The sequence below is a fragment of the Miniopterus schreibersii genome (assembly GCF_964146895.1).
Source record: "Miniopterus schreibersii genome assembly, chromosome: 4".
Lineage (NCBI taxonomy): Eukaryota > Metazoa > Chordata > Mammalia > Chiroptera > Miniopteridae > Miniopterus > Miniopterus schreibersii.
Genome location: NC_138105.1, coordinates 19,247,717 through 19,267,995, shown reverse-complemented (window position 1 = coordinate 19,267,995; position 20,279 = coordinate 19,247,717). Strand labels below are relative to the sequence as shown.

The window sequence follows — 20,279 nt, the reverse complement described above, 5'->3', positions numbered from 1 at the left end:
CTATTCTCTCCCCTCCCTTCTTGGCTTCTGCTCCCAGGTTCCCAAAGTTGTCTGACCAGTTCAAAGCTTCAGAGAGGCTCCCCAGCACTTTCCTTCCCACCCTCCCCTCCCCAGTACTCCCCAGGGGACTGTGGAAACACAGCCCTACCTCTTCTAGTCTCCTAGACATTCAATTCAACCACACAAAGACAAAGCCCTGAAGTTGCACAGGATCTCAGATATAGTCACACAAAGGACTCATAATAGGCAGACTCAGACACAGACTCTACATAAACACAGGGTCATGTCACAGGCTCCCAACTCCACACCGGTGTGGCTCAGCAGTTCCTTGGGCCCTGGCTCCCTTCCTGGTGCCTAAGGGTTCTCTTTTTCAGGGAGGAGACCACACAGGAGGGTGACTCAGGTAGATCAGGAACAGGCTGGGCTGCAGTGTAGCTCAGGAAAGCTGGAGAGGTCAGCGCATGCTTGAGGTACCCTTATTCTTTCAGCAATGACCTTTCCCCACCCCCTAAATCTGAATCCCCTCCCTAAGGGAGAGGAGAGAATAGACCTACCTGGGACTTGTCCTGAGCCTCTTTTTGTTGTCTAAGCCTTAGTTTCTGCATCTGTCATCTGGGGTTTAGAGCACCTGTTCTGTCCACTTCCCAGGGCTTTAGAGGATCAGAGAGACACTCACAAAGGAAACTGCGAGTTGCAACATCACCTGACCCCAGGTTCCCAGACCCAGGTAGACCCCAGGTGGGGCCCTTTTCTCTGTTTGCTAAGAGAAGAGCCCCAGGACAGAAGCATTTCTGGGGAGAGCAGGACTTAGAGCCAAGATGCTGAAACCAGCCGGTTCCAGGAACCCTGCCCCACCCTGTCCCAGGCAGGCACCTAGGGTCCAACCGCGCCAGCTGGGGTCAGAGGCAGAATCTAGAAAGTGAGCAGCCGCTGGGAGTAAACCCAGTGAGACTACTGTCCTGGGAGGGGCACTGATAGCCAATAACACCCAATGGTTGCAGTACATGTGTCCACAAGGTGGCCTGCTTATGGAGTTTCCCATGGTTTTTCTTCTTTCTCATGATGGATCTGGAGTTTCACCGTTCACATATCTTTGACTGCTCACTGACATTTCCAACCATGACAGATCTCAGTTACCTCTGGGAAATTTGCAGGGACCTGTATTTGGCCCTCTCTAGGAGCAATATTAGCAGAAACACCAATGTCTGTTCTCCCAGCCCCGAAAGCACGTTTCGCAGAGAGAAGGAATTGAGGTCATTGGGTTTTATTTGAGTCCAGAGTGGAAGGCCTTGGCCCCCTGCCCAGGCCCCAGAGCCCCAAAACTGGAAGAGGAGGGAGAGTGGCAGCCCAGAAGAGCAAGGCCTCCCTGTCCTCAAGTAGCCTACAGAAAGGATTGCGGCAGATCCAGAAGCTCCACGCCCACCCTGCTGTCTTCAGGGGCTGACCATGAAGGGGAAGCAGGAATTGGACTAGAGCTCTGCTTTTGTGACTGGTGCCTCTTCTGAGCAGACCCCACGGGGGCCTCCACACAGCAATGCCTTCAGAGCCCCTTGGCCTTGTTGGTGGGCTTCATAGATCTGGTCTTCTCCAAATTCCCCCAAGTAGTGCATACATGTCATGGAGAGCCTAGAGGAGCACAACAGGAGCCTCAGACTCTGCTGGCCCACAGGGAGCAGACTAAAGTTCCAAAGGTTCCATCCCACCCTCACCCTCTCATCCTACCTGGTAGGCCAGGGGCCCCCTGTGATCATCACACTGATGCTTGACTCTGGCCCATTGCTAAGTCCTGGGCCTGTAAGACGTTTCACCTGGTTCACTTCTCGGACCCCATAGCTGGAGGCAGTGGTGAGGAGAGCAACACAGCATTTGTGAGAGCCTTGCCAGTGGGGACCTGTTTCCACCTGAAGCTGGGCCTTTTCTGAGTTCAGAAAAGGCCCAGTTCAATTTTAAACCACCAAACAGATTCTGATCCTCCCTGATAGAAAACTGAGGACCAGAGAGGGGAAGCTCCTGGCCCATGACCTTGTCCCTTGGCCACCTACCCTTCTATTTTCTCCCAGCTCTGGAGCTCAGACTTGGTCCCAACCAGCCCCCTACCTTGGACCAGAGCCCTAGTGGAGGACGTGTGTGGTGTGAGTGGGAGAGTGAGGACCTCCACCCACCAAGCCCTGCCCCAGGAGGAGGAAGGTAGAGACAGGATTTTCAACTCACTCCTGCCAGGTCTGGGAGCAGCTCCGTTCCAGGACGTCTGTGTACACCGACTCACTCAGCTCCTGACGCCCCCCAGGGGTGTGAAGCTTGTCCTCTGCCTTTGCCAGATGTTGCCACATCTGGAACAAGGAGGGGCTTAGGGACTGTTCAGTGTGGGGAGAGGACAGGAGCCTGGGCCTTTGGGGAAGAATGAGGTGGCAAGGGAGCCTTTTGAACAGGAAGCACCTGTGAGGCAGGCCTCGGGGTCCTCCCCCAGGTCCCAAGAACTGGGACCCAGCCCACTGAGGCAGGATCCACTTTCCTGGGATGGGGTGGGTGGGGAACACGGAGGTGGAAGGTTAGGCCTGGGCACTGGGGTCCCTCCCCCAGGGCACACCTGCCCATCAGGGCATGCAATTTTAAACCACCAAAACAACGAAAGAAAAAAAAAACCACAGCCCAGTCTTCAATGACACGTGTACTCATGGATCTCCCCCCTTTACCCCCAGAGGTACTCAGACATGCTCAACAGGGTTGTGTGTGAACTCAGACACACACATACTCATATATTCATGCACTCAGCACACATGCACACACACACCAATGATCCTTGGTCATATTTTAGGAAGGAGTCCAGGCCTGAGGATGGGCCTGGAAATGGAGGAGTCTGAGATGACAAGCTGGTGACTCACTGGGGTCTCAAGATACTGTGGGGTGTTCCAGATTATCTAGTCTCTGTTGGACAGAGAGATGAGTAAACTGAGGCATGGAGGTTCAGGTGAGGTGAAGGTGGCGATATCATGGAAGGCTGAGTCTAGCTGGATGGCTGGGAGTGGGGGTTTGAGGATTGATCATGGGTCAGTGGTAGAATCTGAGGTAGATGGAGGGTTCTGGCTTGAGGAGGTCTGGGCAGGGGAATTGCTGGGGGAAGGGGCTCACCTGGTAGGCCACTGCCATGCAGGCATCACAGCGAAAGTGAGCAGGCATATGAGCTGAATACTTCTCCTCATCGTCCAGCTGTGGAGCAGTGGCTGTGAGCGAAGCCCTGTCCCCGATGCCCCCTGGGATAGCCCAGGCCCCCAGTAGCAGCAGTAGCAGTGGCAGTGACAGACTCATGGTTTGTGGAGCCGGCTCAGTGAGCATGGGCTGTGGTTGGGACACAGGTGTAACACGAATGCTCTCGCAGGCAGTGGGGACCTCCCCTGAACGCCTGACCCAGACCAATGAGGAACTGACACCTCACCTCTCCCATTCTCTCCCTTCCCCCACGAAACGCCAAATGTATACTTCCTCTAGTGGGACCCCACCTCTACCCCATTTCACAGGTAGAGAACAATGAGGCAAGGAGAATGGCTGGGCTTGGGTAAGGACACATGAGGGCTGATACCTCCTAAGTCCTGGGATCTGGCCACGTGGCAGGCACTGTGCTGAGCACGTTGGGGGAGGAGGCAGTTGGTTACTGTCATCTTTATTCTATCCCCAAGGACACAAAGTGACAAATCCAAGGCCACATATCTGGAGGGGCCATGCTGAAATTGGAAGCCAGGCCTAATTGATCCCAAAGCCTACTGGCTACTGTCACTGGGAATGATTCCACAGGTGTGGTTGCAGCCTAAGTGTCCTCCCCCGGGAGGCAAATTCACTGAGGCAGGGATACCATAGTGTATGAAAGACACTCATGGTCTCCTTCCCTGAGCCCTAGGGTTCCCTTTCACCAGGCATGAAAGGGCATTGTGGGGGTGTTAAGGGGCCACAGCAGGAAATCAGACACCTTACACCAGTTGTTCCAGCCATCATAGCTCATTGGGTCAGTGATTTATTGCTCACCAGGATGAGGTGACGGGCCCAGGGCCCTCCATGTTATTGGAAACAGCGTCTCTGGCCACAAAAAGATGTCCAGGTTTTTCTGGCAGGAGGGTAGGGTCTCCAAGGAACCAGGGTGCCCCAGGGGCATGGAATTTAAGGAAGGCATCCATCTCCATCCCTAACAGCTTCCAACAGCCACTCTTTTTCCCCAAACTCATCACATCACATACCTGTCCAGCAAGGCCCAGGCACTTCAAGTCAGAACTACATACAGAACCCATGCAAAACACCTCTCACTCACTCCATGCATCTTCCTCTGCCCTCCTCAGAGGCTCCTGGAATCTCAGGGCAATTGGAGCACACGCTCTGGGTCCTGTCCCTTACTATGCTGTGACCAGCCTGCAGAGCCAGCACCTCTCTGGGCACGGTTGCCACATCTGTTACTGGGGGAGTAAAACCAGCTGAGGGCTTCAAGTTTCTCTTGCCTGCCCCACACAGAAGCATCCCTTCTACTGCCAGTCCTAACCCACCCTCTGCCCCACCCAGAGGGGTCAAGAGGCTCCTCTGGGACAGTAGCTCAACCTTTCTCCCTGCTCATAAATCCTTCCTGATGACTCCATCTCTTCCCTACCCAGGGTGGGAATGGCTGAAGCCCACATTCCCGGCCCCAGGAAGAGCCAGCTTAGCTCTGAGGGCTTAGAGAAGCCAAGTCAGAGGCTAGGGTTGAGGGGAGAATAAAGGGTGGGGCTCCCAGCTAGGGGCTATAGCCACTTCTCCACCCCTACCCCCCCCCCCCCCAGGATTCTCGCCACCCCATATCCCAGGCTGACTCTCCATGGCCCCTCTCTGCTACTACTTCCCCACTCCACCTTCACCTGCTGTCCCCACAGCTCCCTTTCTCAACACAGCCTGGCCTGGCTGCATTAGCCACTTTCCACCACAGCCTCCTAGGCCAAGAATAACAGATTTGATAGCCAGAGTCCTTCTCCCTCCATTCCACTGATACTCACTAGCTTGCTCCACCTCAGCTGGGCCCATCTTCAGGGAGGGATAGACAGTTACCACCACTGGGGGCAGCCCAGTGGGGGCAGTCCCCTGCTGCTCCAAGGGAACCCCAACACCCCCTCGGGTCAGTTCCTGGGGACAAGTCCTGAGACTCCTTTTACACACACATACACACACAAACACACCACACTCTGGGAATGCTTGGGAAAGGGATATACAATGTTTTTGTGGAAGGAAGGTAGTCACTTCCTGAGCTCCAGCTCCATCAGCCCCGGGGTCTCAGATACATTCTCTGAAGGTAACTTCCAGTCTGAGGACTAGGTGAGATGGGTGAAAAAGGTGACAGGAGAAAAGAAGGGCAGGGAACTGGATGCCTGAACCTTCAAGGCCAACGACAGGCCCCAACACCATGGGGATCTGGCCCTGAGGGCTCACACAGGGAAGGTGGAGCCCTTGCCAGGCTGGGCGGGACCCAAGTTGGTGGGAGGAGCACAGAGGAGCAGAGGAGGTGCGGGACTGGGGGTCCCACTCACTGGCAGGTAGTACATCCTGTCCAGGAGCCCTGCCTCGGAGGCCCAGGGCAGCTGGGTGCCGCTGAAGGCTGGCGGGCCTGGGGATGGCGGCAGTGAGAAGCCAGAGATAGGCCCATAAGCGGACGGGTAAAGGCCGGGATTCAGGGCCAGCGGGGTGTACATGCGTCGGTGTGGCCCCGGAGGCGAGGGCGGCAGAAACACCTCCACGTACTGCCCGCTCTCAGGGTCAAAGAGCAGCCGTAGCCGAGGCTGCCGCGGCGCCTCCACAAAGTAGTAGCGGCCGCTCTCCGGGTCCACCAGGACCTTCCCTGTGTGCGCCGCCCCGGGTGGCCTGCGTGCCCCCTGGGAGGGGCCTTCAGGGGACCGGTCCATAGGAGGCGCAGATGCTGCGCGAGGCTGCGGCGGGGCCATTCTGCCCGCCAGGGCCTGGGGCTGTAGGAGGGGCGACTGGATGGCAGTCGCAGGCTCAGGGGCAGAAGGAGGAGTCTCCAGTTTGGGTGCTTTCCCAGGGCTCGAGCTAGGGTGCGCCTGAGGGGAGCTGGGGCGGGATGGTCCGGGTGGTTGGGCCCCTGCTGGCCCTATGGACGACCGCTGGGGTAAGGAGCGAGCTCCACCTAGAGGGCTGGTCGGACCCTCGCCGTCGGGGACAAGGCGCTGGGCTTCGGTAACCCGGTTCTCTCCTCCGGGACCGCTCACCGGGACTCCAGGGCTTCCCTTCAGCCCTCGGACCAAGGCCAGGGCACCAGGCAGGCGTATCTCAGTGCGCGCAAAGGGTTTCGCCGTGCTGTTCTCTGCCCTCCGCCGCAGGACCCCGTTGGGCTGCGAAGCGTCCTGGGGGGTTATGTTGGTGGATGGCTCTGGGGGCTCATAGGGGTGCGATACTACTGGCAGAAAATCCTTGAGATAAACGGAAGTGTAGTGAGCTGGGGCTCGGGTCCCCAGCACCTGCAGCTCTTGCGTCTTGGGTGCACCACTCTCCTCCCGGTGGGGATCCGCAGGAGGCGCAGGCAGCCCTGAGCCTGGGGTTCCCTCCGGGAAGCTCGGCGCGTATGTGGTCTTCACCATCTTGCGCATGTCTCGGGGCCGAGGAATAGCCACTCGCGGGCGTGCGGAGGCCGGTTCTCCAGAGACCAAGGTTTCCGGGCACGCATCCGAATCCACGGTGCCCACGAGGCGACTGAGGGGCAGGTCGGGTGCAGCCACCTGTGGCGACGGCTGACTGCCTCCGAAGGCAAGATCCGGCATGTCCCGCGCGGAGGGACTCCGAGACCCTGTCAGCTCTGGAGTCCTGGGTGCGGGTGGTGTAGGCGGCGCCAGCTCCCCCTGTACTTCGCCATTCAGAGCTTTGCGTGTACAGACTATTGATGAGCCCTGCATTTGGGGATCCCACGACTCTTGGCGCGGTGGGCTCCACGTCCCAATAGGATGATCTGGAGCCTCCCATGAGGACAAGGCGGGCGGGGACGGGCTCCTACTCCCCTCTGCGGTAGCTCCGATTGCGGGGTTCGGAAGCTCCCACGGTGAAGGAGCTTCAGGGGATGGGCTTCTTGCCTTGGCAACATCCGGATTCCACTGGGAAAGGGTCGGAGGGGAAGGGCTCCTTCTGCTGACAGTTTCCTCGACGGTGGGATCCTGATTTTCCCATGCGGAGGATTCCTCGGGAAAGGACGGACTACTCAGCCTCCGAGGAGCCCGATTCCACGGACACAAGTTCTGGGGGGCCAGGCAGTGAGAACTCCTCACGGTTCCATTTGGAGCCTGCCAGGGCGGGGATGGGCTCCTTGGCCTCACAGCCTTACTCGGAACTTCCCAGGGATCCCTGGACTCGAAAGGCGGACTCTGAGGCCTCAGAACGGTTCGATCCGGAGTTTCTCCCGCGAACCTAGTTTTGAGTTCCTGGCTGTGCGCCTCCTGGGTCTTCTCCCCGGACTGCAGGAAGATGCTTGAACTAACCGGACCCAGTGGCTCAGTCCCGGGAGAGGGTTTGTCCCGCCGAATCGCGCGTTCGCGGAGGCTGGGCCACGGCCGTGGGGCCCTGGCAGGGGCTGAACTGTAGTGCACGCGGGGTGGCCGAGACCTGCTATCCTCCTGGATCATTCGGGTACTGCGGGCCGTTTTCCGAGTCTCAGGCTCTGGCCGCTCCGTGGGCCCGAAGGTGGCGCTGCTTGGGGCAGGGGCCGCGGGGTTCAGTTTTCTGGCCAGCGCCGTCTGCACGAGGCCCGCGGCGGCCTGCAGGCGGCCCAGAGACTCGTCCAGGGAGCCTGTGCGCAGGAGCAGTCGCGGGCGCTCTGCGCCGGCCTCCCGCGGAGGGCTCCGGGGCCTGGGGCGTAGCTCGATCTGACGCTTGGGCACCGTCCGTGCCCTGGCGGGCGCGGCACGCTCCTCCAGCGCCACCTCCACACATTCGAACTGCGCTGGGGTGGCAGGACTTGGCCCGCGGGGCCGCAGCTCCAGGTAGGTGGCCCAGCGGGAGCCACCGTCGGGGGGCTGGGGCTGTGGTGCGGCGGGGGCGGCAGACGCGGGCGGAGAGAGGGTGTGGAAAGCCCGCGCCGTGAGCTGTTGCACTTCTCTATCCGCTGAGTCAGAGGGGCTGAACAGGGCCCCTGCGCCGAAGATGACTTCCATCTCCCCCGACGGCAGCATGCGCAGCTGGGGCTGGGGTGGCCGCGGGCCTGAGCCCGGGCCTCGCGGGAAACCCGAGCCGGGCGGGAGCCGCTGGCTGCTATTCTGGGCGCTGACGGACAGGCGAGGCTGCGCCCCCGCCCCCAGCGCAGGGGCCACCCGGGGCCAGTTCGCCCGGCCCTCCGCGTCCGGCCCAACGTCCGGGGGCTCTGGAGAACCCGGAGCCGTGTAGTAGGAGCCTGACGAACCAGAGGAGTCCTGGCGCCGCGCGGGGGCCGAGGGTAGCTGACCTGTGAGCCCCGGCAGGGCTGGCGGGGCGAGCGCGATCAGCATGGTGGGGCCGGACGCCGCGCACTACCTCCCTCGCATTCGCCTCCGCTGATGCCCGGGACGCCCGCACTGTCCCCGCCCCGCCCGCGGATGCCGTGGGGTCACCGCGCCTTAAAGTGGCCGCGTCCGCTCCCGAGCCAGCGGTGTCGCCAGCAGGAGAGACCTGGACCCTGGGCGCTACTCTCCCAAGCCTCTCCTCTGGCGCGGGCTGCAGCGCCCAGGGCGGCACTCCAGATTTTGGCTGACGGGAAAGCAGGTGTCCAACTTGGAGCCAGGAACTAGGCCCAACTCCACTCACCACCGGTGAGAAAACTGAGGCTGAGTGGGGACGTGCCTGAGGTCAAGCACTATGTGGCATGTGGATCAGTGTGTGAACCAGGGGACCAGACCTTCAGGTCAGGCAACTCAGGTCTTGAGGGAAAATTTCATTTTCCCCTCAGCCCTCAGTGCCTTCCCATCCCAGTTGGAGCTCCCAAGAGTGCACCCACTTTCCCTGACAGGTCACTCCACAGCCTTTGATAGAGCAGCATCGCTTGGAGGGCGTCCCCCACTGGGAAGTTGTTCTAGGGCCTCAGGAAGGTGCTGTCCCTAGCTGGGGCCATTGCCTTTGGTGGGGACTTATTGGAAGGAGCTGGAGCGGACAGCTCTTTTACAGGCTGTCCTGGCAACCAGAGCAAGCCCTGGATGCTGATGTGGGGCTCTCTCACGAACCTTTTGGGTAGCTGTGGTCCCCTCTCTAAAGTTCCTCTGAGGCAGGAATAGCCACGTACTCCTCCAGGTACTCATTTCAGCCTTTACCACCTCAGTACTAGCCCTGGGGACAGGCACTGGTGGGGAAGCAGCCACCACTTCTAAGTGTTGTGGGACAGTGACAATGGGCACCATTTGCCCTTAAACTTCTGACTTCAAGGTACTGCTGTAACTTAGGCCCCCAGTTGGCCCCCGAGCAAGAGCACTGGCCCCTCCTGTGCACTAACCCTCACACTGACCCAGGAAAGGTGAGACTTGACAAATCTGACTCAGCCTCCCCAGTGGGTCCCCTGCCCTGGTGAGTCCCCGTGATCACCTGGCCATCAGTGATGGCTTCTGAGGATGAAGCCTGTCCATCACCTCTAATCCTAATGTGCAACTTTGGCAAGTCATAGCCTATTCACAGACTGTTTCCCCACCTTAAAAATAGACTGGCTGGGAGGATCAGTTGGTTGGAGCATTGTCTCATGCACCAAAAGTTTGTGGGTCTGACTCCCAGTCAGGGCACATACCTAGGTTGCGGGTTTGATCCCATCGGACCGCATATGGGAGGCAACTGATCAATGTTTCTCTCTCATATCGATGTTTCTCTCTCCCTCCCTTCCCCTCTCTAGAAAATCAATAAAAAAATATATCCTGAGGTGAGAATTAAATAATAAAAGGTTCCAGGTTTATTTAAAAAAATGGCATTATCCTTCTCCCTTCCATTTGTGAAGACTGATGAGTTTCTGTTTGGGGGAAGTGTATAAGAAGGTACACATGTAATCCACAATATAACATTTTTGTTTTGTCATGGAAAGTGATTTTCCAAATTTATTTGGGACAGTCCTGGAACCCACTGTCTTTAAAGTCTCCAGTCAGGGCTTTCTCTGCCTGCCTGTCTCTCTTACACACTTACACACACACACACACACACACACACACACACACACGGCTGTTTATATAGGCACAGGTTAAATACAGAGTAAGAAAGGATAGTGCTCCCTAGACAACAAAGTAGTCCTTTCCTAGGCTGCAACCCCATAACCCCAAAGACCCCCAGGCAGGTGGTGGTCCAAGGCCTGTTCACCACCCAGTCTCTGGTAACTTGATTCTCACTTAGGTCACCAAGGCCCAGGAGACAGGCAGAGAGGGAGGAAGGAAGGAAAGTGCCTTCTGCCTCTTACTCTGCCCCTTCCCTGGGCCAGGCCACTGGTGAGGCCTGAGAGGGTATCCACAGGGATAGGAAGGGTCTGGATGGGGACCCCCACAGCCCAAAGTCAGAGGTCAGGTTACAACCAGAATACAGAAAGGTGACAACCATTTTATTTTTCCCTGGGACGCTGGTGGCTCCGGGCCTGAAGTGTCCCTGAGACTTTCTTATGCTTCTGGTCCAGCACTTGGGCCATGTAGTTCTCCTGCTGCTTCTGGATCCGGAAGTCAGACATGTGATTCCTGTAAGGAGCCGGCTAGGCTGGGCGTGGGCTGGGGACAGCCCAAGGTAGGGGCCAGAGGTCTGGCTCCCCACTTCCATCAACAACCCCCAGCCTGTCCATGAACCCTCACCTGAAGATTTGTTTCTGCTGGCTGATAACTTGCTGCAATTCCTTAATCTCATTCTCTTTGCCATTAAGTATATCTTCTTGCTTTATAATGTGAGACTCAATTTCTGTGGGGGAGAGAGGCAGGGAGGAGGTGCTTCCATCCCACAGGCTCCTTCCTGAGATAAGGCAGTCCCCTCATGGGTCTTTTCAGAACTTGGTTCCCCCCACCCACAGGTTCTCCATTAGTAGCTGTTAATACCTTAGTAAGAATGAGTTTATTATGGAGTCTTGATGGGTTGGTGGGGACACAATGTCTGATGAATGTGTCAGTGACTTCAGAACTCTATTCTGGACCAGGTGACTCATATGAAGGCAGGCAAAGCCCTTGGAGAGAGGTGGCAGCCCTGCCCAAACGCAGGAGGATGAACAGCTCCTGGCTTCAACTCCTGCAGATCTTTGCAGATATCACCTCTGGTGAGACCCTTCCTAGTCTAAAATTACAACCCTTCCCAATACTCCCTATCCCTTTCCCCTGCTTTATTTTTCTTCTTAGCATTTATATCTAACACACCATATATTTTACTCATTTACTTTCTCCCCTACTAGAATGTAAGAACAAGGATTTTTGTTTTATTCACTGTTTTAACCCTAAGGCCTAAAATTACTTGACACATAGTAGTTACACAATAGATCTGTGGAATGAATGAACAGGATGTCCCCTGAGAATTCAGGACTTAGAAACATCACCTAGTTCGGTCATCTCAATCCAACCAGGCTACTGAGGGCCACCCAGATGCCTACCCCTGTGCAGGGTCCCTGCCCTCAAGGCAGCAGCTTCTGAAAGGACTGTTAAGACTCAGGAATTGATCAGAGGGGACAGAACAAGGTGATATTTCAATGAAGTTGATATTGGTGAGACAGTATTACCACTTTGGGCAAGTTGCCTCCTTTTCAGACCCATGTCCTCATCTGTATAAGATAGGGACAGAGACAGCCCCTATGGTGTGGGGAGGACCCAGGGAGATTAGTGGGGGAAAAGCTTACCGGCTAATTAAATGCTCATTAGATGCCAGGATGATTTTTGTGACTTGGGTCAAAATCCAATGAGGCTGTAGGGATCTGGGGGTGCTTCATATACATAACTGTCCCTCAGGAAGCCCTGGAAAATTCTGATCCTCACAGGAAGAAAATCCCATTGCCCTTAAAGGTTGGACAAAGATTAACTAGAACACAAGCTCTGAAAATGCAGAAAGGCTGAAGCATTTAAGGTTTCAGAAAAGACGATCTGGCAGTTAAGGTACAGCATGGAAAAGAGGAGACATAGGGCAACAAAGAGAAGAAAAGCATGAGCTCAAGGGTCATAAGACCAGGACTATCAAAACTCCTTCTCCAGGTCATCCAGCTAACCCAGACTCACTGCTTGTTAAGTTCTCTTGAGAAAAGGCATCAGAAATTTGTGTGAATCTTTTAAAATAAATGAAATAAATGTAAAATAAATGGCACCCAATGAGAGAATGGTTAGAAAAGCCCTTTGAAAAGATTCAGGAACTATGTAAGTAAAACCAAACTGAACCACACAAAAGGAGGTGGTAGTGGGGAGGTATAGGCCGGGAGGAGGCCTATCAGGTCACCAGATTTGCTCAGGTGAGGGCTTGTGCCCACTGGAGAGATTCAGGACATTCTGGGGGGGGAGGCAGCCAGGCTCCATCACCCTGACTCACACATACCTTCCACAAGCAGAGGCAGAGCCCTATGGCCTTGGCTGCTCTCTAGGAAATGCCCTAAAGGAAGGACGTCTTTTCCTAGCATCACCAGTAAAGAACCCTAGGTTCCTTTTAGGGAAGTGGGAAGGGGGGTGTGTTCAGAAAGAGGGAAAGGCCTAGGGACCAGCGTCCTTGGGTATGAAGGCAGTGACTGCCTGTTGGGTCCCAGGAGGCCCTAATGGGAGTTTTCAATCAAACCACCATAAGGCCTGTCAGCCTACCCAGCCAGATCAAGGTGGCAGCCTGATGGCAACTTACCAGTGAGAATACTCACCAGGGGAGAGAGAAAGCTGGATTAGAGGGTAGAGGGTGCCCAAGGCTCCAGGTGGGGCCCATCAGGAGAGACCCTGAACCTCTTTTGGGCTTGAGCTCTGGGCTCTGGCCTACTCAAAATCTGTTGCAGTGAATTAAACAGATGTATGGAATTCACATCTACTTCTTAAACTAAGTACGGGGAGTTTAGCATTCTGGGAAAATGAAAGTGGTTCCTGAGGTCTAGGAACACTGGGTAGTTGACTGAAAGTGCCCTGCAACTCACAGCACCAATTAAGCCAAGTGGCTATATGCATCTGCATGGTGCAGAGTTGAAAATTAATGGACCACAGACATACTTTACTTGGCCCATACAATAGTTTTAAAACTTCTAAATCAGTTGCCAACACTAAAAGGTCAGAAAAGCTTCCATTAAAACCTGGTTTCTTTTTTTAAAGCTGACAGTACTGGACCCCCATGCCCACAGCAGAGGAGCTAAGCCCTTGAGAGAGAGCATGGCTCTCTGCATTACCACAGTCCCCACTCCTCCCTACTACATCCCAACCCAGAGACTAAGGGTCAGCTCCCAAATAGGACTGTGCTTGCCCTGTTATTCCTCTTGTAAGAGTGTTATGAGTAAAGTACACTATTTCTAATATTTATCAAAAAAGTGGAAAACAAAAGGTGAATTAAGAAGGTTGTATGTTTCAAAAAAAATGGGAGCGAGTCCATTCCTTTATGGCCATGAAGAATATTGTACACCAACTGCTTCCCTCATTTCCGTGGCCTGCCTGGCCCCTGAAGGCCTTTGCGAAGGTGTGGCCCACTTGGGCTTCCCTGTATCCTCAGTCGGGGAGAGAAGTTGGGGTGAAACCCTGCCCTGGACACAGGCACTGGGTAGTTAGGGAAGAGCCCGTGTATGTTAGCGTGGGAAGGTACACGGGCTTCCCGCCTACCATTGCATTTGGTGATGAGCTGGTCCTTCTTGCTGGACTCCTGCAGGGCTCTGCTCTTGACAGTGGAGAGCCTGGGTGGAGAAGATAAGAAAGGGTGGGAAGGCTGACAGGCTAATGGGACCCCTTAACCTTACCCCCCCTACCAAGGCCCACTCACGCCTTTTCAAAGGCCAGCTTCTCTTTCTCCAGCTGTTTAGATAGCACCTCTACCTCTCCAAGGGCAAACTGCAACTTCTCCTCTTCCTTGGCCAGGAGGACCTTGGTCTTGGCATGAGCAGCTTTCTCCTCCTGCAGGGACAACACCAGTGACCTTATTATCCCAAGCTACCTTGGTCTCTTAAGCTCCCTTAACCAGCCCCCTTACTCAGAGGGGCACACTGAAGCCAGGGTACAGGAAGATCCCATCCTCATTACTGGGGCTGGAGGCTCTCAGAGGCCAATACTCAAGGACTCTGCTCAACTACAGGGATCCTGGGAAATAGGGCAAGATTAGGAGCCTGCAGAGGCCATTACTTACCACCAGCTTCTTCTCCACTTCCTGGAACTCTTCTTTACTGACAAAATTTTCGTCCTGGAGAACCATCTGCAATAGAGCCTGACTCAGGGAGGGCCTAGAGCTGGGGTGTCCTCTAGGGACCAGGAGCAAGGATGGATAATGGGATGATGCCCAGGGCACCTAGGATGAGACTGCGGCCCTGGGAAGGGAGAATTCAATTCTACAAGATTCACTGAGGCTCAGCTCTAGGTCCTGTCCTCAAGCAGCAACCAGTCTCATAGAGGAGATAGCCCATGGCCAGCACTTGTAACACCGTGTGTGCCATGATAGAGAAGCACAAAGTGGTGTCTAGAGGAGGTCCCTGAGCCAGCCTGGGGAAGGGTTAGAACTGCTTCTGGAGAAGGGGACATCAGATCAGACCTGAGCTCTGACTGCTATGTATGGGTGGGCCAGAAGGAGAGGGCTGGGAGAGAAAAGTGTCCTAGACTGAGAAAAAGGCCAGGTAGGGAGCCTGCCTTTTAAAAGAGCCAAAAGGAAGAGCTGGCACCTTCAGGGAATTGAAGGTAATTCAGTGACTAGGGTTGCGTAAAGCCATTAGAATGAGAAAGAGATGGGAAGTTATCTTATTTCTGAGATGGAGGTACCTCCGTGCCTTCTCATCAAGATAGAAAACAAAAGCAGAAAAACCATGAACTCCACCTGAGGAGAATTTTACCATGCCTGTCCAGATATTTTGTGGCTCTAATGCTTTGCACCCATAAACTGGGGTTTAATTGAGAAAGCAAAAGCAAAGGGACATAAAGTGGTCAGAGGCCCTTAAGTTACCATGTGCAAGGGCCACATCTGTGTGTACCGCACTCAGAATGGCACTGAATTAGACACTGAGGAGGGGATATCCCTAATAGAAAGGACGTTACAACGTCTTTGCCTGAACACAAGGGCCTTGGGAAGTCAGTGAAATCGTCTCCAAGTAGAAATGGGGAAACTGAGGCTCAATGACTAGATAGGGACATATCTACCAGGCCCTGCACAACCAGACAAAGATAGTAGAGAACAACTTGATTTTGATTAAAATTTCCTTGTAAAATATTCACGAGACCCTGCCTCCTTTGGTTCCACCCCCAGCAGCCATAACACATCTGGGTCCCTCCTCCTTCTGATGACGGTATTGGCAACGTGCTCTCGGCACGCCGCGGGCTTCGGGACAGGCTTTGGCCCCGACCCCGCCATTTAGGCGTCCAGTCCGGCCTCTCCCCCAGCTCTTCTGGCTGCGTACCACGTTCCTTAGCTGATGGATTAGTTCCTCCTGAGACTCAATCACGTCCCGCAGTTGGTCGAAGGCGAGACACACCGACCCTGACCCCCCCTGCGACCACCCGACGGGCGTCGCCATCTTTTGCCCCCGCCAGCTCGTTGGAAATGGCTGCCGCTGGGCCGCTCACCACATCGCCCACCAATGAGGATGCGACGCCACAGAGCACCCTGGCAACCGGGGGCGGGGACTTCCTCTGTTAGCAGGGATGGGACCCCACCTCTTAAAGGAGCCGCCCGGGGAATTTAACAACCCTTAGGAATTGAAGTTTATGGAGAATTTGCCCATCTATTTTATCTTGTGTCTGTCTCGCAGTCCTCAGGAACACGCTTATACTTCCTTTATTAGTCAGGGAACAGGCAACACCCGCCCTCAGCCTTCTCCCAGGGCCTGTTAAACTGCAAGACCGCGAAGCAAATGCCTGTTAAGGCAACACCTGCATCTTTAGCTTCACACCCCTCCGTCTCCAACCCTAATCTCGAAATTTACCCGAGAGTATGAGACTCTAGCTTCCTATGATCTCTCTTCCTCCTACAACATATTCAGTACTCCGGGGGCCTGAGCCTAAGCAATGAAGGCGGGGCTCACGAATACAGAAGGGAGAGCGGTCGCATCCAAGATGCGTCCTCCTGTTCTGGTACCGGGCTCGGAGCAGCCGCGCCTGGAGCCAAGGGCGACCACATCGAGGTGCTGCGGAGGGCGCTGAGGGCGCTGAGATTAGAACTGAAGTGGGCCATGAAGAGACCTAAAAAGCAGCGGTAGGGAAGGATAAGGTGATCACACCAAATTCCCCCCTCCCTTTTGTTTTGGAAACCCAAATAAGATTAAGCTTGGGACATATCAGAGCTAATACTTGAGTTTTCAATTTTTTATGGCACATTTATGCCATATTAGTATTATTTCAAGTGATATTCCTAATAACCTTGGGAAGTAGGTTCTAATATCCTCATTTTACAGACGAGGAAATGCAGGTTCTCTGACAGTGAATAACTTGCCCAAGGTCACCCAAGCTACTAGGTCTTAGAACAGGATTTTCACGTGGGCAGGTTGATTCTAGAGCCTATGTTCTCAACCATGATGCTGTGCTGCATTTTTGTTGAACATAATGGATACTAAAGTTATGGAAGCAGGAAATGACTACATTAAGGAGTTTGCAGCCCTGGCTGGTGTGGTTCAGTGGTTAGAGTGTTGACCCTCCCAAGAAGGGTTGCAGGATCCCCAGCATGGTCCAGTTGTGCAGGAGGCAACCAATTGATGTGTCTCTCTCACATCAATGTTTTTCTCTCTCCTCTCTCTCTCTCTCTCTCTCTCTCTCTCTCTCTACCTCTACCTCTACCTCTACCTCCTACCCTTCCACACTCTCTAAAATATCCTCAGGTGAGGATAACAAAAAAAAAAAGTTTGCAAAAATGTTATCAGTGTCCAAGAAGGGAAGCTGAAAGTTTAGGTAAGCCATTCAGGCTGCTCCCAGAACTCCCTAGGGGCCTCTTTTTCAGCTGGATGTTATTACCTGATAAACATTGTTATTCCTATGGGTCTCCTTTAAAAAAAATTTTTTTTATTGATGACAGAGAGAGAGAGAGAGAGGAACATTAATTTGTTGTTCCACTTATTTATGCATTCATTGGCTGCCTCTTGTATATGCCCTGACTGGGGATTGAACCCTCAACCTTCGAGTATCAGAAGGACACTCTAACCAACTGAGCTACCGACCACAGCGTGATAACCCTTGCTTTATCTTTTCTTGTTTCTTGTGTTTGTTCTCATATCCTTGAGGGCAAGGCTATTTCTGTTGTCCAATCTGAAAAGAGCCCAGAGCAGTATAATTCAATAGGACTTCTATGATGGAAATGTTCATCTGCACTGTCTAGCACTACAGTCACTAGCCACATGTGGGCTATTCAGCCCTTGAGATGTGGCTCATGTGACTGAGGAATTAAACTTAAAACAATTTTAATTAGTAAAATTTACATTTAAGTAGCCTTATGTGGATAGTGGCTACTGTATTGGACAGCATGGGCCTAGAGGATGCTGTATATACAGGTTGTGTGCCACAGAGCCTTCTTGGAACTTTGTCTATCAAATGTGAATGTTCACCTGAGTCACCCTGGACAAAGCTGCGCATTCCTCTGGGGCAGGGATCCTTGAATCTTCCCCTTGAACTGTGTGCCTTCTGTAGGTGCTGCTTGATATCTCTTGTCACTCACCATTTACCTCCACCAGCCGGAACAGACTGCCTTGTACACTTAGAACAAAATCCTGGAGCACAGTAGGCTCCAGCAGCCAGTTCCCTGGGGACAGATAGTTATGAGCAAGAGACAACACTGGATCCCGTGTTCTGCACCCTGCATACCAACATGGACATGAGGGATGGTCAACCTGGTTGGAGACTGCCACAGGCTCCCACTCTCCATGTAAACAAACTTTATGAGCTCCTGGCCAACCAGGGCTCAGTGGGGCTCAGGATGACATGAGTCACAAACAGTTCTGTGAACCTGTCCCAGGAAGCGTGGCTTTCTGCACAGTGTTGTCATCCTGGTTGGTGTTCTGGTTATCTATTGCTGTATAACGCACCACCCAAAATTTATACTTTAAAAAAATCATTTTGCTCAGGAATCTTACATTTGGGCAGAGTTCAATAGTGAAAGCTCATCTCTGATCCACATAATATCAGCTGGTATGGTTGTTGGGGGAGGGAGAAGCTAGAAGTTCCACTACCATGATTCATGGCTCACTCACATAACTGACAAATTGGTGCTGTCAGCTGGGAGCTCATCTGAGGCTGAGGACCAGGAATCTTGCTCCTTTCCATTGGCTGCTTGGGCTTTCTCCTAGCGTGGTGACTGGGTTCAAGAGGAAGCATCCAAAGTGGCAGGAAATGGAAGAAGGCAGTTTCTTAAGGCCTGGGCTTAAAAAGTGGCAGAGTGCCATTTCTGCTGTATTCTATTGGTGACGGAGCCAGAGTCTAGCTTCAAGGAGAGGGGACACATCCCATCTTTTAATGGGAGGAATTTCAATTTGGGCTGCATTTCCAGAGGAAGTCCTAACAGATGGCATGTCTTCCTGTTAGGGTTCAGTTCAGATAAAATTAGACTGGAACTAGTCTAGTGGGGGAGACAGACAATAATAAATACTCAAATAAATCTCAAACTCCGTCATTATTTGAATACATGGCATTATAACTATGACCGGTGCTAAGAAAGAGAGGAGTGAGAGTATTTTAAAAGATTTAGCCCAATCTGGGGTGCAGGGAAGGCTTCTGTAAGGAAGTGATTTTTTAGCTAAAACCTAGTAAGATAAACTAGGCAGCACTTAGCAAAGAGAGGAGGGCCAGGTGAGTGGGAAAGGGTTCCAGAAAGAGGGAACAGTATATTCAAAGTCCCTAGAGCAAAAGGGCTTGGCAGAGCGTAGTAATTCAAAGGCTAATTGGCAGAAAAGAAAAAGATGACAGGGCAAGCAAGGGTAGAGGCCAGAAACTTGGCAGAGCCTTATAAAGCATTAGGCCATGCTAAGGACTTTGGTAATTTCTATTCTGGGGGCAAAAGAAAGCTACTGAAATATTTTAAGCAAGAGGGAGACATAATTTATGCTTTGGAAAGCTCTTTCTGGTGCAGCAAGGTGTACAGATTGGAGGGGCCCTGTGTTGATGCTCAGAGACTTATACTTGTGAAGCTACTGCAAGTTTTTATCAGAGGAAGCAGGTGGTAGTTTGGGAATCAGATGGTGTCAGAGGAGGTGAAGAGAGTAGATGGATTTAGGATGTTCTGGAGGTTAAACTGATAGGACAACAACGGTGGAGGGGATATCAGAAAAAGGGAGCCAAGGTGTTTTGGTTGTTTACTGCTGCAAACTACCACAAAACATAATTAATGGTTTAAAACAGCAACCATTTTATTATTTGCTCATGATTCTGCAGTTTGAAGAGGGCTTGGTGGGGCAGCTAATTTTGCTCTGCCCACCAGCTGGCATAAACAGCTCATATGTCTGGGTTCTCAGTTCTTGTTGCCAGCTCAGTCGTTTGGTTCCCCTCTGCATAACCTTCTTCATGTGGTTAGCTTGGTGGTCTCAGGGAGGTTGCACTTACATGGCAGCTGGCTTCCCCTAAGTGCAAAAATGGAAGCTGCTAGTCTTGCCACATTCTATGGATTAAAGATCAAAGGCCAGCCTAGATCAGAAAGGGGACTACACAAGGGCGTGAATATTAGGTGTGGTCCATTGGAAGACATCAAATCAAGTCTACTACAGTTTCCGACTTTTGTACTTGGATGGATGATGATATTCATAGAAATGGGGGCATGCAAAGTGTTGCTCCCATTTCCTCCATTAAAAATTAATCACTGTACTCTATAAGAAGGGTGATTATATTTCAAGTTTCTCTTCCTCAGAGTTGCTTTCACTGATCTCTCATACTGGATTAAATTCCTTTGTTATATATTCCCAAGGTTCTCTTGGTCTCCCCTTTGACATTCATCCCACTGGGGAGCACTGTCTAAAGCTAGGTTCCCCATTAGACGTGAGCTCCAGGAGCCTTGGTGCTGGGTCTCACTTGTTCCAATTCCCATCCCAAAAGCTCAGCTCACCTGACATACAGTAAATTCTCCATCTTTGTTGAATCTTATCTCATCTCAGTATTTCTCCAAATGACAAGTATTATTATGACCAGTTGGGCTCTGGAGAATCCAACTGAAACATGTACTGTATTTTAAAACCAAAACTTGCCTAAATATGGGCCACTGGGGAC

At 53.1% G+C, this 20,279-nt stretch overlaps 3 protein-coding genes across 4 annotated transcripts; all 3 read right to left on the bottom strand.

Moving 5' to 3' along the window:
- Window positions 1-1,241: 1,241 nt before the first annotated feature.
- Window positions 1,242-3,321, bottom strand: MZB1 (marginal zone B and B1 cell specific protein). The gene is made up of 4 exons (XM_081135231.1): window positions 3,130-3,321; window positions 2,212-2,330; window positions 1,723-1,833; window positions 1,242-1,626 (listed from the first exon to the last, which is right to left on the bottom strand). Exons 1-4 carry the CDS (start codon window positions 3,304-3,306, stop codon window positions 1,470-1,472), a joined length of 564 nt encoding a protein of 187 aa, XP_080991357.1. The 5' UTR covers window positions 3,307-3,321; the 3' UTR covers window positions 1,242-1,469.
- Window positions 3,322-3,982: 661 nt separating this feature from the next.
- On the bottom strand, window positions 3,983-8,549 carry PROB1 (proline rich basic protein 1). Its single transcript, XM_081135877.1, has one exon. It carries the CDS (start codon window positions 8,487-8,489, stop codon window positions 5,433-5,435), a length of 3,057 nt encoding a protein of 1,018 aa, XP_080992003.1. The 5' UTR covers window positions 8,490-8,549; the 3' UTR covers window positions 3,983-5,432.
- Window positions 8,550-10,313: 1,764 nt separating this feature from the next.
- SPATA24 (spermatogenesis associated 24) lies at window positions 10,314-15,681 on the bottom strand. 2 transcript variants are annotated; one of them, XM_081135880.1, is made up of 6 exons: window positions 15,503-15,678; window positions 14,248-14,313; window positions 13,888-14,018; window positions 13,731-13,801; window positions 10,782-10,884; window positions 10,520-10,670 (listed from the first exon to the last, which is right to left on the bottom strand). In XM_081135880.1, the coding sequence occupies exons 1-6, from the start codon at window positions 15,617-15,619 to the stop codon at window positions 10,541-10,543; spliced, it is 618 nt and encodes a 205-aa protein (XP_080992006.1). In that variant the 5' UTR covers window positions 15,620-15,678; the 3' UTR covers window positions 10,520-10,540. The 2 variants fall into 2 exon arrangements, with proteins under 2 accessions (XP_080992005.1, XP_080992006.1); XM_081135879.1 differs by lacking the exon at window positions 10,782-10,884 and having other exon boundaries at window positions 10,314-10,670; window positions 15,503-15,681.
- Between the last annotated feature and the right edge of the window lie 4,598 nt (window positions 15,682-20,279).